This window comes from Tetrao urogallus, assembly GCF_951394365.1.
Source record: "Tetrao urogallus genome assembly, chromosome: 27".
NCBI lineage: Eukaryota > Metazoa > Chordata > Aves > Galliformes > Phasianidae > Tetrao > Tetrao urogallus.
This window is the reverse complement of record NC_136840.1, coordinates 3,219,636-3,246,630: the sequence shown is the minus strand read 5'-3', so window position 1 is coordinate 3,246,630 and position 26,995 is coordinate 3,219,636. Positions and strand designations below refer to the sequence as shown.

At 62.4% G+C, this 26,995-nt stretch overlaps 2 protein-coding genes across 2 annotated transcripts in view; both read left to right on the top strand.

Annotated features, from left to right (window-relative positions):
• Nucleotides 1-948: 948 nt before the first annotated feature.
• Nucleotides 949-22,625, top strand: BIN3 (bridging integrator 3; the record flags this gene model as incomplete). Its single annotated transcript, XM_079547527.1, is given in 11 exon segments — nt 949-1,292; nt 1,873-1,921; nt 7,188-7,228; nt 7,728-7,789; nt 10,781-10,917; nt 11,096-11,136; nt 15,671-15,812; nt 21,464-21,592; nt 21,594-21,599; nt 22,478-22,576; nt 22,578-22,625. Coding segments are annotated over 11 exon segments (1,098 nt in total).
• A 4,121-nt stretch (nt 22,626-26,746) lies between these two features.
• The window catches only part of PBDC1 (polysaccharide biosynthesis domain containing 1), a gene marked incomplete at both ends in the record, with an annotated part of 2,285 nt that continues 2,036 nt past the window's right edge, over nt 26,747-26,995 (top strand). Inside the window, one exon of the mRNA XM_079547526.1 lies at nt 26,747-26,806. Coding sequence (XP_079403652.1) covers nt 26,747-26,806 — 60 coding nt within the window. The remainder of the gene's footprint in view (nt 26,807-26,995) is intronic.

Genomic DNA, 26,995 nt, shown 5'->3' with positions numbered 1-26,995 from the left:
TCTTTCTGCAGATCCGTATTCAGAAAGCAAAAGAGTTGGCAGCAAGCGGGGAGATTGTCTGCAATTGTAACAGAGCAACAACAACAACAGCAGCCACCCAAAAAAAACCCCGAGCGAACAGCCGTGGCTTTGCGCAGGGTTCCGTGCAGCAGGTCGCACCAGGCAGACAATGAGCCAAGGGGCGGCACGGTGCCGATGGAGGCGTTCGCTGCTCCGCGCTCCCGGAGCTCCGCTGCCCTGCTTTTGTGCTGGAGGAGAGCAGGGAGGGTTTGTGAGCCCCCAGCACAGAGCGGAGGGACCCCCGGCCCTGAGCTGCTCGTGGCGCTGCCCCCAGCCGCCTCCTCCTCCTCCCCGTGGCTGCAGCTGGGCCGAGCTCCATCACTTCGCAGGATCGCGGACTCACAGGGGTCAGAAGGGCCTGCAGAGGTCGTGGAGTCCAGCCCCCCTGCCAGAGCAGCTTCCCTACGCCGGGTCCTTCCTGCTTAAGTGCATTAATCGCCGTTTAATTGCGCTTTGCCCCGGACGCAGCCTGCAGGGCCGGGTGTGGGGGGTCTCCAGCCCCACATCGTGACATGTCTCTCCTTCCCCCAGCCCCACATCATGACCTCTCTCTCCTTCCCCCTGCTTGCAGCTCGCACTTTTGGCCTCAGTTGTGCCTTTTTCTCCCCACTTGTGCCGTGCCACCCTTTGCCCACCCGCGGCTCGCTGTGCCCCATCCTGGCACATCCTGATGCACAGCGCACCGTGGGGCAGCAGGGCACCTCGGCTGCGTTTATATTTGACCCCACGTAGGAAAACATAGAGAAAAATCCGTGTTTTTTCTCTCCTTTTTGGCGCTCCTTTCCTGTAAGGCACCGCGCGGCCGGGCAGCGGGCCGTGATGACACACAGAGCGTTTGTTTCTAAAGGAGGGCTGATTCACGGGGCTGCAGAGGGCTGACAGCCCAAAATGACATCGGTTGAAGGGGAGGACGATAAACAGGAAGCGGTGCCCGAAGCGTGCACTTATCGCGGTGACTCAGGTCGGCGCCCCGGCTTCGTTACCGGCGGCTTTAATTACACCGTTGGTTTGGAAACGGTGCCGGAGCTCGGCTGGGCGGAGGCGGGGAGGGCCGGGGTCGGCGGGCGGCCTCGGGCAGCGCCGTGCGCTGAGCTGGGGGCTCCTTCCTGCAGGCAGGGCGGCGTGGGGCGGCGGAGCAGCGCGGCTTTGCGCGGCAGCGAGGACGGCGGCGGCTCGGGGCTGCGGCGCAGCGCTGGTTCGGGGCTGCTGGGCTGCGAGGCGCTGGCTGCCTTGTGGCGGGGCTGACCTTTGTTGCTGTGCGGGAGGCTCTGGGCGAGCGGCTGGGATGGAGCGTCGCCTCCGGGGCTCTGTTAACAGCCGGAGGATCCCGCTTTTCGTCTTGCTTATCGGTGGAATAAAAACCCGGCGGTTCTCAGGGCTGTAAGGAGCTGGCAGGGCTGCCCCGAGCGACTCCTGGGTGCTCCTCACCTCGGAGCTAACTCGCTATGGGAACCGTGCGGGTGACCCAGGTTTCAGTGGGGATCTGGGCTGCGGTGCTGGCAGGTGCGGCAGCTCGCATCGCTCCTGCTTTTAACGCCCTCCTGCTGAATCCTTACCGGCTTTGCTCTGGGTGTTGGGACGCAGCCCCCTGCTCTGCAGCTGCGGGTTGTGCAGCACCCAGTGCCTTTGTTCCTGTGGCAGGAGGGCAGGGCGCCGCCTCGGGGGGGTTGGGGGGCTCAGTGGGTGCCGCGCCGTGCTGGGGGTCCCCACCCCACATCCCCACCCCACATCGACCCCCCGCTCCCCCATGGATGCTTTCGCTGCGTCGCCTCTTGCTCACACTTTCCTCCCCTCTCCTTCTCTCTTTCCCAGGATCCCGTTCAAGATCGGGCAGCCCAAGAAACAGATTGTACCCAAGACAGTGAGTAAAGCAATTCCCCGTTTTTAGCCGCAGCCTCTGATCATGTGGCTGTGAGTCAGGGCGGCACTTTGGCTCGCCCCACTTCACGAGGAGGCGGCGGGGAGCGAGCGGGACCTGCAGCCCTGCAGCGCTGCGTTCCTCGTGCCACGGAGCCCCGCGCTGCAGGGAGCGCTGCTCCGGCCCGGCTGCTGCCCCGGCAGGGGCTGGGATGGCTCTCCTTGCAGGCAGAGACGTGGCCTGCCTTCCTTCCCTCCTTCCTTCCCTCCTTCCTTCCCTCCTTCCTTCCTTCCCTCGCTCGGCGGTGGCTTGTTTGTTCATCCTCACTGAGCAGATGGAGGAGGAGGAGTGGTTCGGAGCGCTGAATATAACTGTTTCCAAAGAAAGGCTCATAAGCTGAGATGCTCAGTGCTCGGGCGTGAATTAATTTGTGCTGTGCAGCATTTGCTTTAGAAGCAAATTAAAGCAGCGTTTTGTCTTGCCGTGGCTCCCATCCCCGGTGCTGCGCGTGCAGCTGCCTGCGGTGCTTCCCCTTCTCCTGCAGACGCTCCTTGCCTTCGTCCTGCACGCCTCACCCCGAGCACCGGCCTGCGTTCCTCCTCCAAAGTGAGTGCTTGGCTGCTGGCCCCAAGCTGCCAGTGCAGAACCGGGCAGCAGGGATGGAGCGGCCCCATCACATCCCTCCATGGCATTCCTGCATCTCCCAGCCCTTGGCAACAGGTGGGCAGCACCGCAATGCTGTGACACACCAAAGGGCCACAGCAGTTTGTCCCCATTTATTTCTGCTTTCCAGCAGCCCCCGCTGCCCCCAGGACTCGGAGATTTGCCTCCTGTTCTTTGCAGTGCCGGCTGCCAGAACTGCCTGCCCTGAGAGCTGCCTCCATCCCACCCGGCCCCACATTTGGGTCAATTTTGCTTTTTGTCCTGCTGGTTTTGCCCTCTCCTGCTGGGGGTCGGGCTGGGGCAGCACAGCAGGCCGCACGCTGTGCACGAAGCCATGGGAGCCGTGGGGATGGGGGCAGAGGCAGCCAGCAGGTGCTGCACATACAGACACACAGACAGACACACACACAGACACACACACAGACACACACACACACACACACACACACACACACACACACACGGTGCGTTGCATGGAACAGCTCTCAGCATCCCGCAGCAGAGCTTCGTTCTGTGCTGCCATTCCCAGGCCTGTCCCCATCCGCCCTTCCTTCCCTACAGAAGAGAAGTCGGGTCAGTTGGCTGCCGACCTCTGGGCACTGGGGAGGTTAAAAAGGAAAGGCATTTGCTGGAGCTGCCCCGCCGTGGCTCGCGGTGCGGTTTGTAACCGGAGCGCAGCGCTGTGCCAGGAGGCTGAGCTCACCACAGCGCCTTTTGCTGCTCTCCAGTTATTTTTCCTGGGCCGGCTGCAGTTGCGAGGCGCTGCGCTGAGGCTGCGCGGGGGATTCGTCACAGCTCCCCGTGGCTGCTGAGGCTCTGCAGCAGGGCAACGTGTCGGCCCTGCGGGAAGGGAACCCCAGCGCGGAGCGCCGCCCGGTCAGCCGGGGTGAGCTGCCGCCCCCCAGACGGCCGCTGCTCCGTTTGCACCTTAACCTGGGCAAATCCTCTTGCAGACGGCGTAATCTCTCCCCTCCTCTCCCCTGCCGGGAGCAGCTGGCGCCAGCTGGGGGGGCTCCGTGCCGGGGGTGCAGCCCTTGGAACTAATGCCCGCTGATGGGACTTAACCCTGCTCGAATCCCTCCGTGCCGAACGCTTCCTGCTCAAACCCCATGCGCAGATGAAGCCTCTTATGGCAGAGATGCTCCCCGGGGCCGAGCGGAGGTGATGCGGGAAGCAGAGCCGTGCTTATCCTCAGCTCCAGCGCTCGGTGAAGTTCACCGGCGTCCCCTCGAGGCCGTGCGGCGCTCCTGGCCAGGGCTGGGTGATCCGAGATGGGGAGGAGGTGCCGCGTGTCCCCGTGGGGCTCAGAGCCGCACGGCACCGGCCGGCTCCCACCTGTTGGGATGGGGAGCGGGAGCGCGGCCCCTCGTTCCCCCAGCTCCCAGCCTGCCCTCCCTTGGCTCACGGGGAGCTGTGCTGCTCTGCTGACCTGGGCGAGTCGGCCTGGCGGGCCGGGGGCCGTGGGCTCATCCAACAGCCCTGCGCTCCCCGGGTTGGGCAGAGCAGCAGGATTCCATCCGCCCACTGTTTCCATCGGGCTCCAGCAGAGAGCTGGAAATGTGCGAGTAACGACGGAGGAAATGGCGCAGAAGTTGTGGGGTGAAATCGGGGCAGGCGAGTCAAATCCTTTCACCATTTTCACGCTCTGCGGTGGGACGCGGCGTGGGCTGGAGGGGCTCCTCGGTGCCCTGCGCAGCTGCTGGCTGGGGAAACGCCATGCGGCCCCAAACCGCGCGCTGCTCATCGCCGCGGCTCAGGGCTCCGTGGGCACCGCGTGGCTGAGCATCCACCCATGGCAGCTCCATGGATGCCAGCCGTCCGGTTCGTCACCTTGGTGTCCTTTCTGACCCTGATGGTTCCCTGCGCTGCTGGCTGGTCGGTGGTCTTGGACCTCCGGACCGTGATGTCCTTGCTTCTCCCTTGCCCACCCTTTCCTTTGGTCGTGGCACAGCGCGGTTCCCCCACACCTGATTTCACGGCTCTGCTTCTGGGAGAGGAGGAAGAGTCCCTTCCTGCTTTTTCCCAGCGCCCGTGAGAAGCTCAGCCTGTCGGAACGTGCAGGAAGCGGCGCGTCCTCCTCTAGGAAGGAAATTCACCTCGGGGAGCGAGGAGCCCCAGCGCAGCCCCTTATTTCCATCTCTTTGTAGGGCAGCCTTTGGTTTCACCACGGTGCAATGATGGCGATGCTGCCCTGCGAGCACCGGGCTGCTGGCGGCGGAGGGAACGGGGTTGGCCAACAGAAATACGTGGCTGAGAAAGGAGAGCATCGTTTCCTTGGGAGAACTCGGCCTCCTTGATGTGGGTTTATTAAAAAGCGCCGTCCTGCATTAAGCAGCACGGATGCCCTGAACGAGAGGCGCCCGCTGCGGAAGCGGGTTGGATCCTGAGTTTGCAGGGGCTGTTGGGACTGATGGGAACTTCCCTTGGGACGTGGCGGTTTTGCTGCCTGTGCTCCTGCTCCTCTTTGCTCTCAAGGAGCACAGGTTCAGAATCCTATCGCAGCCTTCGCCCTCGGTCCTGGCGACGCCTGGCCGTTGAGGATTGCCACCAGGAGCGGCGCGCCGTGCAAAATGTGCCTTGCAGGACGTGCTTGGCCTGCTCTCTGCTCGTCCTCCTCGCCGTCCCCCTGCCCTCCCACCCATGGGTGCTGCAGGGCCGGCTCCTCTCCGGGCCCCATGCGTGCGGCCGGGAATAGAGCTGAGTGGGAGGCGGCTGCTGCTGTGGGCATGAAAAAGGAGAGCAGGCTCTGGGCAGCTGCCTGCAGACGTGGCACGGAGTCAGGCGGGCAGCTGGGCGCTGTGCTGTCACCTCGTGCCATGGCAGGGCGCAGGGACGTGTTGTCCCCTCTGAGATGGGAGGGGACGCCCAGGGGTGGCGGGGTCACCTTCCTCGGAGGTGCTCAGAACCGCGGGGCTGCGGCACGGGGGATGCGGTTCTGGGCATGGGGGGGGGGGGGGTTGGGTGGGATGTGGGTTCTTGGTGGTCCTTCTTGGGCCTCCGTGGTTCTGGGGGCAGGGGGGTGCGTTGGGGTTGGACTCGGTGGTCTGGGCCGTTCTTTTTGAGCTCCGTGGTTCTGTGGGCGCAGTGGGGCAGGTGGGGGCTGGAGCCGGTGATGTCGGTGTTCCAACCCCGGTGGCTCTGTGGCACGGTGGGGGTGGGCTGGGGTTGCACTCGGTGACCTCAGTGGACTTTTCCACCCTCCGTGGTTCTGTGGGACGGGTCGGGGTTGGGGTTCTTGATGATCCCCTGCACCCTTCGTGGTTCCTTTGTGGTTGGGGTTGGATTTGGGCATCTTGGCAGCTTTCTGACCTCCGTCATCCTGCGCCGGGGGCAGCGCTGGAGTTTTTCCTCTCGAGGGCTGCAGAAGTTTCCCTGCCCTTCCATTGGGAGCCGCTGCCTCGCGTTCCTCGCCCTGCACGGCAGGAAGCCAACGGCAGGAGGGAAGGGGCTGCAAACCCCTGCAGGCCGCTGCTCTTTGGAGGAGGCGTTTTGGAGGAGCCGAGCGGAGCGGTGCCAGCAGGACCCTCCCTGCTCTGCGGCTCCCTGCCAGGACCCGCCGCCCTCCGAAGGACACCGCTGTGAGTCAACGCCGACCCTTCGGTGTTTGCATCCCAAACAATTCACACATCAGACGTATAAATAGAGCGCGGCACTCGGCGGTTATTTTTGCAGCCATAGAAACACAGGGTGCTGCTTCCCCGGCTGCTGCTGAGCTGACCTCCAGGCTCCGGCAGCTGCGTGGCTCCGTCTGCCCCCACACCGCTCCGTCCCTGTGCTGCAGTGACCATTTTTAGCAGTGCAAAGGGCAGCCGGAGCTCGGCGGAGCTTTTTCATCCGTGTGCATCCCTGGGATGGTGGGAGCCGATGGTGCCGGCAGCTGTCTGCAAGCAGCGCCGCGCTGGGGCTGCGCCAAACCCTGCGGCTCCTGTCCCCACTGCGAGGCCCGAGCTGCGCCAGACCCACAGCGCTGTGGGGTCCCCGATGCTCCCAGCCCTGCAGGCGCTGAGCACCTCTCAGCCGTAGCACTGTGGGCATCCGGCGATCGCAGCCCCCTGGTTCTGGGGGGGGGAGCTCGGGGAGCGCACAGCAGTGGAGCAGAGGAAGGGAGGCTGCTGAGCTCCGTGTTGCAGCAGTGCTCCGCCAGCAGCAGCCTGGAAGGCGCCGTCCTGTGGGGTTTCGTGCGCTGAGCCCAGGTCTGAGAGCCGAGCTCCGCACACAAGTTGGGCTCCTGGCAGCTCAGCACGAAGCGGCCCAGCTCCGGTCCCATGACAGCGAGGCACAGATTTACTCTTGGCCCGGTCAGCTGAAATCCATTCGCTTATTCGGTCGACGAGGTGTGGAATGAATGTTTTAAATGTGCGTTAAAACAGGCAGCGTGGAAGGAAAGGCTCCTCAAAATCTCTCCTCTGCCAGATGCAAACAGGGGGGAGCTGGCGGTGCTGCGGTGGGGGGCAGGCAGGGCTGGGGGCTGCAGCCTGCAGCGTCGCATGGAGCTGCTTTGGGAGTGCAGGAGGGGCAGCTGTGGGCTCCCTTTGCTGCTGTGGGGCAGACAGATCGCTGCCCTCCGCCCCACAGCGCAGCTGATTTCTGTCTCTTCTTTCTGCAGGTGGAGAGAGACTTTGAGAGGGAATATGGGAAGCTGCAGCAGTGAGTATTGGCCGTGGGGTCGGGTTGGGAGCGGTGGCACGGCTCTGCTGGGCCCCTTGGCTGCCCCCATAACCCCTGCCTGGAGCTCCTGAGGGCTGAGCTCTGGGGACCGGGAGCAAACATAGAATCATAGAATCATAGAATCACCAAGGTTGGAAAAGACCTTCAAGATCATCCAGTCCAACCGTTCACCTATTCCCAATAGCTCCCACTAAACCATGTCCCTCAACACAACATCCAACACAACATCCCCCACATCTCAAGGCATCGCAGTGGAGCTCAGCACTCTGAGCATTGCCCTGCAATGGGGGAAGGAGCGCCTGGAGTTCCCGTTTGTGGGCAGGATTTGGGGGCTGTTGAATAAGGGAGCACCGAAGTGCAGGCCTGAGAGCCATGGAGCAGCAGGGCCAGCAGCTCTGCGCTTGCAGAGCCGCTCTGGGTGGTTTTGTCTCAGCAGCGCACAAAGATTCAGACTTTGCCTCCTTCTCCCATCTTTCAGACTGGAAGAGCAGACCAAAAAGCTTCAGAAGGACATGAAGAAAAGCACAGACGCAGATTTGGGTACGTGAGCGCGGGAGGCGCAGGCTGCACTTGGCCACGGGGGGACGCAAGGAATCTGCGGCAGGGCTGCGCAGCAACCGGGGCTCCCAGCTGCGTGGTGTCGGGGCGGCCAGGCTGTGAGCTGAGCTCCCCGGGCAGCTCGGTGCAGGCTGTGCCCTGCTGCAGGGCCGGGGGCGGCGCTCACTGCTGCGCCCTCGGCTGCTGGAAGGGAAGAGCGGCGCTGAGCAGGGAGCGCGGGGGCAGAGCAGAGCAGCAGGAGCCCCCCGGGCTGCAGCCGCCCTCTGAGGGACGCAGGGCGCCGTCGGGGATCCTGGGTCAGATTTTCCTCGCTCAGGATTCCCCTCCCATGTGGTGGGCGTTGTTTGCACGGAGCGTTTGGAGCCCCAGAGGAGCTGTGGGAGGACTTTCTTTTTCCGTTCCGTTCCGTGGCAGAGTCACAAATGAGCCGCGGCCAAACGCCGGCTGATTTCTCACTTAAAGGCGCAAAGCGGGGCTGCAGGGAGGAGAGCAAACCTGGTGCAGGGCAGGAGGGCAAACCTGGTGCAGGGCAGGAGAGCAAACCTGGTGCAGGGCAGGAGGGCAAACCTGGTGCAGGGCAGGAGGGCAAACCTGGTGCAGGACAGGAGAGCAAACCTGGTGCAGGGAGGAGGGCAAACCTGGTGCAGGGCAGGAGAGCAAACCTGGTGCAGGGCAGGAGGGCAAACCTGGTGCAGGGCAGGAGGGCAAACCTGGTGCAGGACAGGAGAGCAAACCTGGTGCAGGGAGGAGGGCAAACCTGCTGCAGGGCAGGAGGGCAAACCTGGTGCAGGGCAGGAGGGCAAACCCGGCTCGGGCCCTGGGCTCCTGGGTTCCTCCTGCACTGCAGCTCTGCCCTGCGCCGCGGATCCTCAGCTCTGCGCACAGGGAAGTCGGGGTGCGAAGGTTTGGGCCGGGATGGAGCTGCGTTGTCACAGCGTCTGAGCCCTGCTGTAACTGCACACCACCTTCATCGCTGAGCGTTTGACCCCTTGGTTTGTGATCTTAGGAGATCATAAACCCCAGCACTGGGGCTCTGGATCGGGTTGCTCCTCCTAAAGCTGCTCCATTGCTCCCAGTCGACCTCAGCAGACAGCGAGCGGCTCTGCTCACAGCCACGGCCTTTTTGCTTTCTTCCTTTCTGCACACTGACCGCAGCCTTTCCATTCCCGTTTTCCATTCACTGCCGTAGTTGTTTTGCTGATCTTTGCAGCAGTTGTGTCGTGGGGGTTTAGTTTTCCATCCAAGGCCAACTGCAGGGCTGGGAAGGCAGACGGGAGGCAGGAGGAGCCCGTGGAGCGCCCAGCTCCGTCTTCCCCAAGTTCCAGTGGGCTCCAGGGGCAGAAGCAGCTCCCTGGGGGCAGCTTTCATCCACCCGTGTGCATTGAGGAGGGCTGAGTGCTCCAGGCCTGCTGCTCCGCTGCTCCCAGCAGCACGGAACCCCGCAGGCAGACGCCGTCCTCACGGAGGCGCAGAGATGCGATGGGCTGCGATTGCCCTCGTTGGGACGGAGCTGCAGGAGCCTGGCGGTGGCATCTGTGCTCTGCGGGGAGGAGACGGGACGAGGAGCCGCCTGCACTCATTGCTTAAGAGCCGTGGTGCTGCAAGGGCTGCTGCGCTGCCTGGCTGCCTGGAGCCCAGTGTGGGAGCGGCGCGGACGCGGCTCAGATCCAACGCGGGAGGGATGGGGTCCCCTGCAGTGTCCTTGGGAGGCCGTGGCGGAGCCCCTCGGTGTTGTGCCGTCACCCCACTGTGATACATGGCTCCGTGCTGCTAAAGGTGACACAGAGCCGTCAGGGTGGCACGGAGCGCTGGAAGCGCCTTCATTTGGGGCCAGGAAGGAGTGCCGACCCCCAGTGCCACCCCGCCATGTCTGCTGCTGACCTGTGCCCCGACATCCAGGACGCTGGGAGGGAGCGCAGGGAGCCCCGCTCCGACCCCAACCCCAACCCCCCCCTGTGCTGCCGGGCTGCGTCGCTCACTGTCCCCATGTCGCTCACTGTCCCCATGTCGCTCACTGTCCCCATGTCGCTCACTGTCCCCCTATCTCTCACTGTCCCCTATCTCTCACTGTCCCCCTATCTCTCACTGTCCCCATATCTCTCACTGTCCCCATATCTCTCACTGTCCCCCTATCTCTCACTGTCCCCATATCTCTCACTGTCCCACTGTCCCCATATCTCTCACTGTCCCCATATCTCTCACTGTCCCCCTATCTCTCACTGTCCCCATGTCGCTCACTGTCCCCCTATCACTCACTGTCCCCCTATCTCTCACTGTCCCCATATCTCTCACTGTCCCCCTATCTCTCACTGTCCCCCTATCTCTCACTGTCCCCATATCTCTCACTGTCCCACTGTCCCCATATCTCTCACTGTCCCCATATCTCTCACTGTCCCCCTATCTCTCACTGTCCCCATGTCGCTCACTGTCCCCCTATCACTCACTGTCCCCCTATCTCTCACTGTCCCCATATCTCTCACTGTCCCCCTATCTCTCACTGTCCCCCTATCTCTCACTGTCCCCATATCTCTCACTGTCCCCCTATCTCTCACTGTCCCCATATCTCTCAGTGTCCCCCTATCTCTCACTGTCCCCATATCTCTCACTGTCCCACTGTCCCCATATCTCTCACTGTCCCCATATCTCTCACTGTCCCCCTATCTCTCACTGTCCCCATATCTCTCACTGTCCCCATATCTCTCACTGTCCCCCTATCTCTCACTGTCCCCATGTCGCTCACTGTCCCCCTATCACTCACTGTCCCCCTGTCTCTCACTGTCCCCCTATCTCTCACTGTCCCCCTATCACTCACTGTCCCCATATCTCTCACTGTCCCCATATCTCTCACTGTCCCCATATCTCTCACTGTCCCCCTATCTCTCACTGTCCCCCTATCTCTCACTGTCCCCCTATTGCTCACTGTCCCCATATCACTCACTGTCCCCCTGTTCCTCTGCTCTCCCCGTCCCTCAGCCATGTCCAAAGCAGCGGTGAAGATCTCCTCCGACCTGCTGTCCAACCCGCTGTGTGAGCAGGACGCCGCCTTCCTGGAGGTGGTCACCGCCTTCGACACGGCCATGAGGAGGATGGATTCCTTCAACCAGGAGAAGGTGAGTGCGGCCTTGGCTGCGGCCGCCGCGTCGCCGTCCCAGGGCTCTTCCCACGCCGGTGTCCCTTCGCCCGGCTCTGCGGACGGCGGCCCATCCTGAGCCCTCGGGGCTTTTGGTGGCGCTGGGGACGTTGGCCCAGCATCGGAAGGGCTGCAGGTGAGCGCTGTGCTCCCAACAGGTGAACCAGATCCAGAAGACGGTGATGGAGCCCTTGAAGAAGTGAGTGCTGGAGCCGCGTTCGTCAGCGCCGCGCTCGTTAGGGGGCACGGGGTGCTCGGGGTCTGGCGGTGACCCTGAGGAGGGGACCTGGGGGGCGACCTGTGCGGAGGGGGACGTGGGGGGTCTGGGGGCAGCTTCATGGAGCGGGACGGGGGGCAAACTGCAGAGATGGGGGTCCTGGGCTGCGACCCCGTGGAGGGGGGCTGGCAGCCCTGCGCCGCTGCTGGGAAGGCGGGGATGAAGGGGAGAAGGGAGCAGAAAGGGAAGGCGAGGAGCCGGCAGGCAGCGCTGCGAACGGCAGCGGGTTGCGCCGCGGGGCCTCGGTCCGTGGGGTTCCGGCGGTGGTTTTGCCTTCAAGTTTGCGCCCAAATGTGGGAGCGAAAGCGGTGGCGCTGCGGGGCTGCGGCGTCCGTGTGCTGCCAGCGGGGCCTCGGCCCTGGGGGGGGGGAAAAGGGGACGGGAGGAACGAAAAGCAAAGCCAGAGCGGAGCTGGGAGCCGAGCTGCTGGTATCGCATGCAGCGCACGGATCGCCTCCAGCGCTGTGCCGCCGCCGGCAGGAGCGTTTGTGCGCTGAGCTCCGCGGGTTCCAGCCAACGGAACGGGGAACCGCGGGCCCGCAGCGCGGCTCGGGTTGGCAGGGAGCCGCGGGGCCGTGGAGCCCCGAGCAGCGGCAGGAGGCAGCGCGGAGCCGGGAGCTGACAGCGTTCGGCCTCGGCTGCGGCTCTGCGGATGAGCGGCCGGAGCTGCGCCGCTGCCGCTGCACGGAGCCGCGTTGGTGCAGCGCCGCACGGCGTCCGCGCTGCAGCTCTGCCCCACAGCGTGCGGAGCCCCCAGCTTCTGCACCGGCCGCAGCCGCGCCGAACCCTGCAGCGGCCGCTGCTTCGGAGCCGCGGAGCAGAGCGGCCGTTAATGACGTTAATTAGCGCTGATGCGGGATCCCAGCGCGCTGTCCGGGCGCTGAGGGTCGGGGCTGCGTGGGGAGGAGGGCGCGGGTTGGGGGGCCGCGATGCGCTTTGCTCTGCAGCTCCCACTTGCAGCTCCGTCGCACCGCGGCTCTTTGCTCCCCGCTCTCCCGTTTCGCCGCTCTTTGGAGCCGCTTCCAGCCCTCCTGGGGTCGCGGTGCCGCCCGGCCGTTGCTGGAGCCGCTTCGCACCCCGTCGGTTCTGCCGCCACCCGGAGCCGCTGCCGTTTCCAGCCGTGCCCCCAGCGCTGCCCCGGGGCGCCGTGCCCTCGGTCGGCCGCCAGTTGTGCCCCGCAGGATCCCCATCCCCAGCGCTGAGCTCCCCCCCCCCCCCCCGGCAGCGGCCCTCCTTTCCTTTTCCTCATCCCCTCCATCTCCCCTCATCTGCCCCCCTTAAGCTTTAATCCCCTCTCAGCAGCGCTGCCTAAAAAGTGACGAGGAGCGGCCCGGCTTATGGCCCAAAGCTGCTTTATGGCCGCCGTAATGCGCTGCGCTGCTGCTGCCCCCTTGTGCAAAGGCCGCCAGCCGTGGGGCTGTGCTATGGGGCTGTGCTGCCATGGGGCTGTGCTATGGGGCTGTGCTGCTATGGGGCTGTGCTGCTATGGGGCTGTGCTATGGGGCTGTGCTATAGGGCTGTGCTGCCATGGGGTTCTGCTGCTTTGCGACCGTGTTTTGGGGCTGTGCTTTGGGGTAGAGCTGCTATGGGGCCGTTCCATTGGGTTGCACCATGGGGCTGTGCTATAAGGCTGTGCTGCCATGGGGCTGTGCTATGGGGCTGTATTGCTGTAGGGCCATATTGCTATGGGGCTGTGCTGCTATGGGGCTGTGCTATAGGGCTGTGCTGCCATGGGGCTGTGCTATAGGGCTGTATTGCTGTAGGGCCATATTGCTATGGGGCTGTGCTATAGGGCTATATTGCTATAGGGCCATATTGCTATGGGGCTGTGCTGCCATGAGGTTCTGCTGCTTTGGGGCCGTGCTATAGGGCTATATTGCTATAGGGCTGTGCTGCCATGGGGCTGTACTATAGGGCTGTATTGCTGTAGGGCCATATTGCTATGGGGCTGTGCTATAGGGCTGTGCTGCCATGGGGCTGTACTATAGGGCTATATTGCTGTAGGGCCATATTGCTATGGGGCCGTGCTATAGGGCTGTGCTGCCATGGGGCTGTACTATAGGGCTATATTGCTGTAGGGCCATATTGCTATGGGGCCGTGCTATAGGGCTGTGCTGCCATGGGGCTGTACTATAGGGCTATATTGCTGTAGGGCCATATTGCTATGGGGCCGTGCTATAGGGCTGTGCTGCTATGGGGCTGTGCTATAGGGCTATATTGCTATAGGGCCATATTGCTATGGGGCTGTGCTATAGGGCTATATTGCTGTAGGGCCATATTGCTATGGGGCTGTGCTATAGGGCTATATTGCTATAGGGCCATATTGCTATGGGGCTGTACTATAGGGCTATATTGCTGTAGGGCCATATTGCTATGGGGCCGTGCTATAGGGCTGTGCTGCTATGGGGCTGTGCTATAGGGCTATATTGCTATAGGGCCATATTGCTATGGGGCTGTGCTATAGGGCTATATTGCTGTAGGGCCATATTGCTATGGGGCTGTGCTATAGGGCTATATTGCTATAGGGCCATATTGCTATGGGGCTGTACTATAGGGCTATATTGCTGTAGGGCCATATTGCTATGGGGCCGTGCTATAGGGCTGTGCTGCTATGGGGCTGTGCTATAGGGCTATATTGCTATAGGGCCATATTGCTATGGGGCTGTGCTATAGGGCTATATTGCTATAGGGCCATATTGCTATGGGGCTGTGCTACCATGAGGTTCTGCTGCTTTGGGGCCGTGCTATAGGGCTATATTGCTATAGGGCTGTGCTGCCATGGGGCTGTACTATAGGGCTGTATTGCTGTAGGGCCATATTGCTATGGGGCCGTGCTATAGGGCTGTGCTGCCATGGGGCTGTACTATAGGGCTATATTGCTGTAGGGCCATATTGCTATGGGGCCGTGCTATAGGGCTGTGCTGCTATGGGGCTGTGCTATAGGGCTATATTGCTGTAGGGCCATATTGCTATGGGGCCGTGCTATAGGGCTGTGCTGCTATGGGGCTGTGCTATAGGGCTATATTGCTGTAGGGCCATATTGCTATGGGGCCGTGCTATAGGGCTGTGCTGCTATGGGGCTGTGCTATAGGGCTATATTGCTATAGGGCCATATTGCTATGGGGCTGTGCTATAGGGCTATATTGCTATAGGGCCATATTGCTATGGGGCTGTGCTATAGGGCTATATTGCTGTAGGGCCATATTGCTATGGGGCTGTGCTATAGGGCTATATTGCTATAGGGCCATATTGCTATGGGGCTGTAATATAGGGCTATATTGCTATAGGGCCATATTGCTATGGGGCTATGCTGCCATGAGGTTCTGCTGCTTTGGGGCCGTGCTATAGGGCTATATTGCTATAGGGCTGTGCTGCCATGGGGCTGTGCTGTAGGGCCATATTGCTATGGGGCTGTGCTGCTATGGGGCTGTGCTATAGGGCTGTGCTGCCATGGGGCTGTACTATAGGGCTATATTGCTGTAGGGCCATATTGCTATGGGGCCGTGCTATAGGGCTGTGCTGCCATGGGGCTGTACTATAGGGCTGTATTGCTGTAGGGCCATATTGCTATGGGGCCGTGCTATAGGGCTGTGCTGCTATGGGGCTGTGCTATAGGGCTATATTGCTATAGGGCCATATTGCTATGGGGCTGTGCTATAGGGCTATATTGCTGTAGGGCCATATTGCTATGGGGCTGTGCTATAGGGCTATATTGCTATAGGGCCATATTGCTATGGGGCTGTACTATAGGGCTATATTGCTGTAGGGCCATATTGCTATGGGGCTGTGCTATAGGGCCATATTGCTATAGTGCCATATTGCTATGGGGCTGTGCTATAGGGCCATATTGCTATGGGGCTGTGCTGCTATGGGGCTGTGCTATAGGGCCATATTGCTATGGGGCTGTGCTGCTATGGGGCTGTGCTATAGGGCTGTATTGCTATAGGGCCATATTGCTATGGGGCTGTGCTGCCATGAGGTTCTGCTGCTTTGGGGCCATGTTTCAGGGCCGTCCTTTATGGGGCCGTCCTCTATGGGGCCGTGCTTTATGGGGCCGTCCTCTATGGGGCCGTGCTTTATGGGGCCGTGCTTTATGGGGCCATGCTTTATGGGGCCGTCCTCTATGTGGCCGTCCTCTATGTGGCCGTCCTCTATGGGGCCGTGCTTTATGGGGCCGTCCTCTATGGGGCCGTCCTCTATGGGGCCGTGCTTTATGGGGCCGTGCTTTATGGGGCCGTGCTTTATGGGGCCGTCCTCTATGTGGCCGTCCTCTATGTGGCCGTCCTCTATGGGGCCGTGCTTTATGGGGCCGTGCTTTATGGGGCCGTGCTTTATGTGGCCGTCCTCTATGGGGCCGTCCTTTATGGCGCCGTGCTGCAGTGGCGCCGTGGCGCAGGACGCGGGGCTGCGGGTCGGGGGCGGCCTCGTGAGGCAATGCTGCCCCCCCCCCCCCCAGGTTCAGCAGCGTCTTCCCCAGCCTCAACATGGCGGTGAAGCGGCGCGAGCAGAGCCTGCAGGAATACCGGCGGCTGCAGGCCAGGGTGGAGAAGTACGAGGAGAAGGAGAGGAGCGGGCCGGCCATGGCGAAGCTGCACCAGGTGGGGGCGCTGCGGGGGAGCCGCTGTGGGGGTCATTATGGGGTCGTTATTAGGGGGTGACCGTGGGGGTCAGTGTTATGGGGTCGTTATTAGGGGGTCACTATGGGGGTCAGTGTTATGGGGTCGTTATTAGGGGGTCACTATGGGGGTCAGTGTTATGGGGTCGTTATTAGGGGGCCACTATGGGGTCGTTATTAGGGGGTCACTATGGGGGCGACGTTATTATGGGGTCACTATAGGGGGTCACTGGGGGCGGGGGTCACTATGGGGGTCAGTGTTATGGGGTCGTTATTAGGGGGTCACTGTGGGGGTCAGTGTTATGGGGTCGTTATTAGGGGGCCACTATGGGGTCGTTATTAGGGGGTCACTATGGGGGCGACGTTATTATGGGGTCACTATAGGGGGTCACTGGGGGGGGTCACTGTGGGGGTCAGTGTTATGGGGTCAGTATTAGGGGGTCACTATGGGGGCGACGTTATTATGGGGTCACTATAGGGGGTCACTGGGGGCGGGGGTCACTATGGGGGTCAGTGTTATGGGGTCGTTATTAGGGGGTCACTGTGGGGGTCAGTGTTATGGGGTCAGTATTAGGGGGTCACTATGGGGGCGACGTTATTATGGGGTCACTATAGGGGGTCACTGGGGGGGGGTCACTATGGGGGTCAGTGTTATGGGGTCGTTATTAGGGGGTCACTGTGGGGGTCAGTGTTAGGGGGTCGTTATTAGGGGGTCACTATGGGGGTCAGTGTTATGGGGTCGTTATTATGGGGTCACTATGGGGGTCAGTGTTATGGGGTCGTTATTAGGGGGTCACTATGGGGGTCAGTATTAGGGGGTCGTTATTAGGGGGTCACTATGGGGGTCAGTATTAGGGGGCCACTATGGGGGCAACGTTATTATGGGGTCACTATAGGGGGTTACTGGGGGGGGGTCACTGTGGGGGTCAGTGTTATGGGGTCGTTATTATGGGGTCACTATGGGGGTCAGTGTTATGGGGTCGTTATTAGGGGGTCACTATGGGGGTCAGTGTTATGGGGTCGTTATTAGGGGGTCACTGTGGGGGTCAGTGTTATGGGGTCGTTATTAGGGGGTCACTATGGGGGTCAGTGTTATGGGGTCGTTATTAGGGGGTCGCTATGGGGGTCAGTGTTATGGGGTCGTTATTAGGGGGTCGCTATGGGGGTCAGTGTTATGGGGTCGTTATTAGGGGGTGACCGTGGGGGTCAGTGTTATGGGGTCGTTATTAGGGGGTCGCTATGGGGGTCAGTGTTATGGGGTCGTTATTAGGGGGTGACCGTGGGGGTCAGTGTTATGGGGTCGTTATTAGGGGGTCACTATGGGGGTCAGTGTTATGGGGTCGTTATTAGGGGGTCGCTATGGGGGTCAGTGTTATGGGGTCGTTATTAGGGGGTCACTATGGGGGTCAGTGTTATGGGGTCGTTATTAGGGGGTGACCGTGGGGGTCAGTGTTATGGGTCGTTATTAGGGGGTCACTGTGGGGGTCAGTGTTATGGGGTCGTTATTAGGGGGCCACTATGGGGGTCAGTGTTATGGGGTCGTTATTAGGGGGTCACTGTGGGGGTCAGTGTTATGGGGTCAGTATTAGGGGGTCACTATGGGGGCGACGTTATTATGGGGTCACTATAGGGGGTCACTGGGGGGGGGTCACTATGGGGGTCAGTGTTATGGGGTCGTTATTAGGGGGTCACTATGGGGGTCAGTGTTATGGGGTCGTTATTAGGGGGTCACTGTGGGGGTCAGTGTTAGGGGGTCGTTATTAGGGGGTCACTATGGGGGTCAGTGTTATGGGGTCGTTATTAGGGGGTCGCTATGGGGGTCAGTGTTATGGGGTCGGTATTAGGGGGTGACCGTGGGGGTCAGTGTTAGGGGGCCACTATGGGGGCGACGTTATTATGGGGTCACTATAGGGGGTTACTGGGGGGGGTCACTATGGGGGTCAGTGTTATGGGGTCGTTATTAGGGGGTCGCTATGGGGGTCAGTGTTATGGGGTCGTTATTAGGGGGCCACTATGGGGGTCAGTGTTATGGGGTCGTTATTAGGGGGTGACCGTGGGGGTCAGTGTTATGGGGTCGTTATTAGGGGGTCGCTATGGGGGGGTCAGTGTTATGGGGTCGTTATTAGGGGGTCACTATGGGGGTCAGTGTTATGGGGTCGTTATTAGGGGGTCGCTATGGGGGTCAGTGTTATGGGGTCGTTATTAGGGGGTCACTGTGGGGGTCAGTGTTATGGGGTCATTATTAGGGGGTCACTATGGGGGTCAGTGTTATGGGGTCGTTATTAGGGGGTCACTATGGGGGTCATTATGGGGTCGTTATTAGGGGGTCGCTATGGGGGTCAGTGTTATGGGGTCGTTATTAGGGGGTCACTATGGGGGTCAGTGTTATGGGGTCGTTATTAGGGGGCCACTGTGGGGGTCAGTGTTATGGGGTGGTTATTAGGGGGTGACCGTGGGGGTCAGTGTTATGGGGTCGTTATTAGGGGGTCGCTATGGGGGTCAGTGTTATGGGGTCGTTATTAGGGGGTCGCTATGGGGGTCAGTGTTATGGGGTCGTTATTAGGGGGTCACTATGGGGGTCAGTGTTACGGGGTCGTTATTAGGGGGTCGCTATGGGGGTCAGTGTTATGGGGTCGTTATTAGGGGGTCACTATGGGGGTCAGTGTTATGGGGTCGTTATTAGGGGGTGACCGTGGGGGTCAGTGTTATGGGGTCGTTATTAGGGGGTCACTGTGGGGGTCAGTGTTATGGGGTCGTTATTAGGGGGCCACTATGGGGGTCAGTGTTATGGGGTCGTTATTAGGGGGTCACTGTGGGGGTCAGTGTTATGGGGTCAGTATTAGGGGGTCACTATGGGGGCGACGTTATTATGGGGTCACTATAGGGGGTCACTGGGGGGGGGTCACTATGGGGGTCAGTGTTATGGGGTCGTTATTAGGGGGTCACTATGGGGGTCAGTGTTATGGGGTCGTTATTAGGGGGTCACTGTGGGGGTCAGTGTTAGGGGGTCGTTATTAGGGGGTCACTATGGGGGTCAGTGTTATGGGGTCGTTATTAGGGGGTCGCTATGGGGGTCAGTGTTATGGGGTCGGTATTAGGGGGTGACCGTGGGGGTCAGTGTTAGGGGGCCACTATGGGGGCGACGTTATTATGGGGTCACTATAGGGGGTTACTGGGGGGGGGTCACTATGGGGGTCAGTGTTATGGGGTCGTTATTAGGGGGTCGCTATGGGGGTCAGTGTTATGGGGTCGTTATTAGGGGGCCACTATGGGGGTCAGTGTTATGGGGTCGTTATTAGGGGGTGACCGTGGGGGTCAGTGTTATGGGGTCGTTATTAGGGGGTCGCTATGGGGGTCAGTGTTATGGGGTCGTTATTAGGGGGTCACTATGGGGGTCAGTGTTATGGGGTCGTTATTAGGGGGTCGCTATGGGGGTCAGTGTTATGGGGTCGTTATTAGGGGGTCACTGTGGGGGTCAGTGTTATGGGGTCATTATTAGGGGGTCACTATGGGGGTCAGTGTTATGGGGTCGTTATTAGGGGGTCACTATGGGGGTCATTATGGGGTCGTTATTAGGGGGTCGCTATGGGGGTCAGTGTTATGGGGTCGTTATTAGGGGGTCACTATGGGGGTCAGTGTTATGGGGTCGTTATTAGGGGGCCACTGTGGGGGTCAGTGTTATGGGGTGGTTATTAGGGGGTGACCGTGGGGGTCAGTGTTATGGGGTCGTTATTAGGGGGTCGCTATGGGGGTCAGTGTTATGGGGTCGTTATTAGGGGGTCGCTATGGGGGTCAGTGTTATGGGGTCGTTATTAGGGGGTCACTATGGGGGTCAGTGTTACGGGGTCGTTATTAGGGGGTCGCTATGGGGGTCAGTGTTATGGGGTCGTTATTAGGGGGTCGCTATGGGGGTCAGTGTTATGGGGTCGTTATTAGGGGGTCACTATGGGGGTCAGTGTTATGGGGTCGTTATTAGGGGGTCACTGTGGGGGTCAGTGTTATGGGGTCGTTATTAGGGGGTGACCGTGGGGGTCAGTGTTATGGGGTCATTATTAGGGGGTCGCTATGGGGGTCCGTGTTATGGGGTCGTTATTAGGGGGTCGCTATGGGGGGTCGCTATGGGGGAGGTCACTGTGGTGGGGGTCGTTATGGGGGTCAGGTTGGGGGTTCACAATAGGGGTAATTATTATGGGGTCATTATGGTGGGTCAGTATGGGGGAGGTCAGTATGGGGGGGTTGTTATTATGGGGTCGTTATGGTGGGTCATTATTATGGGGTCACTATGGGGAAGGTCACTATAGGGGGGGGTCACTATGGGGGTCATTATTATGGGGCCACTATGGGGGGGACGTTATTATGGGGTCGTTATGGAGGGTCACTGTGGTGGAGGTCACTATGGGGGGGGGTTCACAATGGGGTCATTATTATGGGGTCACTATAGGGGGGACGTTATTATGGGGTCACTATGGGGGTCATTATTATGGGGTCATTATGGGGGGGTCGTTATTATGGGGTCATTATTATGGGGTCACTATGGGGGGATGGGGTCACTATGGGGGGGACGTTATTATGGGGTCACTATGGGGGTCATTATTATGGGGTCATTATGGGGGGGTCGTTATTATGGTATCATTATTATGGGTCACTATGGGGGGGACGTTATTATGGGGCCATTATGGGGGGTCACGATGGGGGGGACATTATTATGGGTCACTATGGGGGTCATTATTATGGGGTCATCATGGGGGGTCACTATGGGGGAGGTCACTATGGGGGGTCATTATAGGAGGCCATTATGGGGGTCAGGCTGGGGGGTTCACAATTGGGGGTCATTATTATGGCGGTCACTATGGGGAAGGTCACTATAGGGAGGGGTCACTATGGGGGTCATTATTATGGGGTCCCTATGAGGGGGTCATTATTATGGGGTCATTAAGGGGGTCTCAATGGGGGGGGGTCGTTAAAACGGCAGATGTGAGCCGGGCTGCGGTTTCACGGCCCACCCCCCTGCTGCCCTTTTCCACGCCGCCCTCGGGGAGCTTCTGTGCCTCCCGACGCTGCTGTGTGGGGCAGCGGATGGAAGGAGGGAGCCGAAGGTTGGGGGGGGAAACGGCGAAGGTGGGGGGCACGGATGGGGGGTTGTGGGGCACAAATGTGAGGTTGCAGGCACAAACGTGGGGTTGTGGGGCACGGATGTGGGGTTGGAGACACAGATGTGGGGTTGTGGGGCACAGATGTGGAGTTGTGGGGCACAGATGTGGGGTTGGAGACAGATGTGGGGTTGTGGAGCACAAATGTGGAGTTGTGGGGCACAGATGTGGAGTTTTGGGGCACAAATGTGGGGTTGGAGACACAGATGTGGGGTTGTGGGGCACAGATGTGGAGTTGTGGGGCACAGATGTGGGGTTGGAGACACAGATGTGGGGTTGTGGGGCACAGATGCGGGGTTGCAGACACAGATGTGGGGTTGTGGGGCAGAAATATGGGGTTGGGGGCACAAATGTGGGGTTGGAGGCACAGATGTGGGGTTGTGGGGCAGTTGCTGTCCCCGTCCCTCAGTGCCCGCCGCCGGGGGCCCCATTGCTGTGCTGTGGGGTCACTGGTTGCGTCCCCAGCCCCCCATTTCCCCCACAGGCCCGGGAGGAGCTGCGCCCGGTGAAGGAGGATTTTGAAGCCAAGAACCGGCAGCTGCTGGAGGAGATGCCCAAATTCTACAGCAGCCGCATCGATTACTTCAAGCCCAGCTTCGAGGCGCTGCTCCGGGGCGCAGGTGGGACCCACAGCCCACAGCCCCAGCATCCCACAGCCCCACATCCCACATCCCACAGCCCTGCATCCCACATCCCACAGCCCCACATCCCACATCCCACAGCCCGCACATCGCACGGCCCCACATCCCACAGCCCCACAGCCCACAGCCCCGCATCCCACAGCCCCACATCTCACAGCCCCACATCCCACATCCCACAGCCCCACATCCCACAGCCCCACATCCCACGGCCCCACATCCCACGGCCCCGCATCCCACAGCCCCACATCCCACAGCCCTGCATCCCACAGCCCCGCATCCCACATCCCCGCATCCCACGGCCCCACAGCCCCACATCCCCACATCCCACAGCCCACAGCCCCACATCCCACATCCCCACAGCCCCACATCCCACAGCCCCACATCTCACATCCCGCAGCTCCACATCCCACGGCCCTGCATCCCACATTCCCAGGCGCTGCCAGGCGCTGCTGCGCTGCTGCTTTGGGGTCTCACTTTGGGGTCGTGCTGCTCTCGGCGCAGACCCATCCTGCGTCCCTTCCCGTCCCCCATCTCCCCCCTGCGATTCGCTGCATCCTTTGGGGCCGACCCCACATCTCTGGGGCCCGGTGAGCATCCTGTGGGGTCTCCCCATAGAGCCGGGCAGCAGCTCCAGCTCTGTCCCAGCCCCGCTGCCATCCCCACCTGTGCCAACCCGCTGTTAATTGGCGGTGTTAATTAGTGAGTTATTAGAGCCTCCCCCTTCTGCCCACAGGGGTGGCGCTTTGGAGGGCAGTGCTGCCTGTCCCTCTGCCCCATAGAGCACAGCGCCCTTATAGGGCCAGCAGCGCCCCATAGAGCACAGCGCCCTTATGGGGCCAGCAGCGCCGTTCCCACAGGTCGTGTTCTACTCAGAGATGAGCACCATTTTCGGGGACCTGACGGCGCAGATCGGCCGCCCGGCGCTGAGCGATGAGCAGCGGGAGCGCGAGAACGAGGGGCCGCCTGGGGGAGCTGCGGGCGCTCAGCATCGTGGCTGATGACTGAGAGCCGGGGGGGCAGCGCTGAGCCCCATAAGTACTGAGCCCCATCAACGCTGCAACCCATCAACACTGAGCCCCGTAAATACTGCGCCCCATCCATGCTGTGCCCCACGGAGGGTGGATGTGGGGCTGCAGCTCTGCCCTCCTGCAGAGGTTCCTCCTGGGGGTTGGGGGGGCTGCAGGGTGGGCTGTGAGCCCCCCATCCCCAAGTGCCCCCCTACGAGCAGTGACCCTCGATCTGCCCCCCAGGTGCCTCCCCCCGTGACCGGTGCCTCTACATCTGTGCCCCCCATAAGCAGTGCCCCATAGCTGCCCTCCTTGGCCCCCCATCAATAAATAGCGGGGGGGGGCAGTGACTCGATGACCCCCAACCCAGCCCCACTGCAGAACCTCAGCCCCCCCCCGGGCTCCTTCTGACTCCCGCTGTCTCTTCGGAGCTCACGGGGGTCCCTGGGTTCCCCCCCCCCCCCCCCCAGGTGCGCATCATCGCCTGATTGACCGAGATGGCGTTTATTAACGAGGGCTGTTAATTGAACCGAGCGGCGGGGGCGCTGAGCCGCTGCTGCCCCCCTGCTGGCACCGCGCGGAACTGCAGGGGGCACCGCTGTGATCAGCGCCCCCCCCCCTCGGGGCGTCTGACGGGGGGGAAAGGGTGGAAATGCGTTAAAAGGATGGGAAAGTGGGAAAAAAGGCTTGGAGGCGTTTATTGCGGGATTGGGATCAGGGTTGGGGGGCTGGATTGGGGGTGAGGGTTGGGGGGGGTTGGGGATGGAGTTGGGGGTTGGGGGTCAGGGGGAGGGTCGTGCAGTGGGGGTCAGAGTTGGGGGTGAAGGTTGGGAGGGTCAGGATTGGGGTTAAGGTCAGGGTTGTGGGGTTGAGGGTTAGGGCTGGGGGGTCGGGGGAGGGTTGGGGGGTCGGGGTCGGGATTAGGGCTGAGGTCTGGGTTGGGGTCAGGGTGATGGGGTGAGGGCTGGGGTTAAGGGCTGGGTTGGAGGGCCGAGGTTAGGGGTCAGGTTGGGGGTCAGGCTGAGCTGCAAAGCAGCGTGGATCTGTGAGGCTGCCCGACCCCACACCGTGTGGGGCGCTGCGCTGTGGGGCGGCCGTGGGTCAGCGACCCCCGCAGCGAGCGCCGGGTGAGGCGGGGTGAGCAGCACCTTCACCCGACCCCAATGCGAGCGGCCGCCCTGTGGGGAGAGACAGCCGTCAGTGGGGCGGGGGGGAACCCGCTGCCCCCAAGGTGTGCGCGCCCCACAAACCTTGTGGGGTGCCGGGGGGGGCATCGGTGGGCTCCAGGAGGCTGGGGGAGCTGATCGAGTGCCCCCCACTGCGCCCCTGCGCCGGGCCGGGCTGTGCGCTGCGGGGGGAGACAACGGTGGGGCGGAGCGGAGGCAATGGGGACGGGGACCCCCCGGCGATGGGGCGCCCTCTCCCCCCCCCCCTCTCATTCACCCACCTGCCGCGTGGCTGTCGGAACAACGAACGCGTCCGGAACGGCTCCGCTCTGCCCGTCCCCAAACCCCCACCTCCGTCGCTTGGGGGGTCGCGGGTGGGGGCGCGCAGAGATCCGGGACCCCCCGCCGCCCCGCGCCCCCCCGGAGCTGCCTGTTGTCCTCCTGCAGCCGCGCCAGGCGCTCCAGCGTCCGGCAGAGCAGCTCCAGGTACCGCAGCCCCTGAGCCGGCGGCACCGCGCCGGGGGGGGCGGCGACCCCGGGGTCGCAGCTCCTGGGATCCCCGTCGCCGTGAGCTTTAGGGCCCCCCGGTGCCGCCTTCCTTGAGGCCCCCCGACGCCGCGCTCCTGGGGCACCCCGTCCCTGATGCTCCTCGGGGCCCCCAGCGCCACGCAGCTGGCAGAACTGGCAGAGCCCCGAGCCGCGGGCTTTGGGGTCCCCGGCGGCACAGGGTTTGGGGACCCCGCAGCCGCGCTCCTGGGGGATCCAAACGCCGGAGGTTCGGGGGGACCCCAACGCCGCGCTCCTCGCGGTGCCCAGAGCCGCGGTTTTTGGGGACCCCGTTGCCGCGATCTTTGGGGTCTCCAACGCCGCGATCTTTGGGGACCCAAACGCCGTGGTCTGTAGGGTCCCCGAAGGCGCAGTTTTTGGGGGCGCCGTCGCCATTCTCCTCGGGAACCCCCGGCGCCGCGCTCCTTGGGGATCCCGATGCCGCGGGCTTTAGGATCCCCGCAGTCTTTGGGGGTCTCCGCCGCCGACGCTGCGCCATCGCTTGCCTGCGGATGCGGCTGCGGGGCTCCCCGGGGGCGGTCCGGCGCCGCGTCCCCTTTGGGGTCTCCCGGCCGCGTCCCCACGGACGCCGCTCCCGGCCCCCCCCCGCGCTTTCGGTGCCGCCCGTCTCCAGGCCGGAGTCCCCCAGGTTCGGATTTACCGGGGGGGGGCGGCGGGGCTCCCGCGGGGGTCGTCGTGCAGCCGTCGGTAAACGCTGCGGGGGGGGGGGGCGGCGTGCAGCCCTGCGCCTCGCGGGGGGCATCTGTGGGGCGGGACGGGGGGGGGGGGGGGCGCGTGGGGCCCGGTGCCACCCTATGGGGGCTCCAGTGACCCCATGCGGGGGGCTGCGGGTGGCTCCGTACAGCCGGGTGACCTCATGTGGGGCCTCTGGGTGCCACCAAAGAGGGTCGCCAGGAGCCGCCACACGACGTCCCCGGTGACGTGATGTGACAGGGGGGTCCCCGGGTGGCTCTACATAGGGTCTCCATATTGGGGTCTCTGGGTGGCACCATGTAGGGCCTCCAGGTGACGCTGTATGGGATCCCCGGGCAGCTCCCTATAGGGTCTCTGGTGCCACCACGTGGGGGTCCCCAGGTGACAGTATTTAGGGTCTCTGGTGGCACCATGTAGGGTCCCCAGGCGACACCATGCAGAGTCTCCTGCTGGCTCTGCGTAGGGTCCCCAGGTGGCTCTATATGGGGTCTCCAGGTGACATTATATAGGGTCCCAGCTGCCACCATACAAGGCCTCTGGGTGGCTCCATATGGGGTCTGTGGGTGGCTCCATATGGGGTCCCCGTGTGCCACCATGTAGGGCCCCCAAGTTCTATAGGGTCCCCACGTGGCCCCACCCCCACAACCACCGCCTCCCAATCGCCCCCCCCCCCCCCCCCCCATCTGTGGGGCTGCACCTCTCAGGACCCCCCCCCCCCCCGCAACATCGCACGGCACCCCCTCCATGGGGCGGCCCTACAGCCGCACCCCCCCGCCGCCCCACAGCGCCGCAGCCCTTCGCAGAGCCCCCCCCCCCCATCCCCGCCCCACCGCCCCCCACACTCACAGCAGCTGAATCTCCTCTTCCAGACGCCGCCGTTCGCACCCCACATCTCCGGCTGCGCCCTACAGCCGCCCCATCCCCTACAGCCGCCCCATCCCATCCCCTGCGGCCCCGCAGCGCCGTCGCCCGACTGGTTCCCGACTGGTTCCCGACTGCGTGTGGGAGGGGAGGAGGGCCGCTATGGGGCGGCGGCAGCCGTGGGGTTTGGGGGCGGGGAGGGGTTTTGGGGTGGGGGGGGACGCGGCTCGAAGGGACAAAGGGCGCTTTGAGGGCGCGAATGCCAGCAATGCGGCGCCCACACGGGGCTGCGCCCACAGCGCGACGGGGGGGGGGGCAGAAAACCCCACAGACTTGGGGGGGGGGGGGGGGGGCGCTTCCCAATGCAAACCTGCCGGGTTGGGGGACGGAGGGAGGGGGAGCAGCCAGAAAACCCCACAGATGGGGGCATGGGGGTCTGACCCGCTAAAAGCCCCACAGACTGGGGGGCCGGGCCGGGAAAAACCCCATACATTGGGCTGGGGTGGGGGTCCTTCCCCACAAAAGCCCCACAGATTGAAGGGGGACGGTTTCTCTTCTGTAAAGGCCCCACAGATTGGGGGGGATGGGGGTCTTTCCCCACTGAAACCCAACCAAGAGGGGCTCCTCACCCAGGAGAAACCCCACAGGTTGAGGGGGATGGGGGGTCAAAGCCCCACAGCGCACAGCAGCTTCCCCAACACCCCCCCACAGCACCCCACAACTGCCCCCACCCCACACAGCCCCACTGAGCGCCGACGCACGGGGCTGAGCTGCCTTTAATGGGGGACAGAAGCGGAGCTGGGACCCACAGCAGTGGGGCAGGGAGGCGCGCATGGAAGCACAGGGGCACAGCGAGGTCCCAGGATCGGCCGCTGCTTGGGGCCCCACAGGGGTGGGAGGAACTGGAGGCACTTTGGCCCCAGAGATGTGTGGGGTGGCAGCGGCTCACAGCGGGGCCACGTAGTTCCCAGGGGAACGTCCCGAATTGCTGCGTCCTCTGGGAAACTCCTGGGGGCGGCGTGAGTGGGGCTGCATTGTCCCCATCCCACCCCATTGATCCCATCCCACCCCATTGATCCCA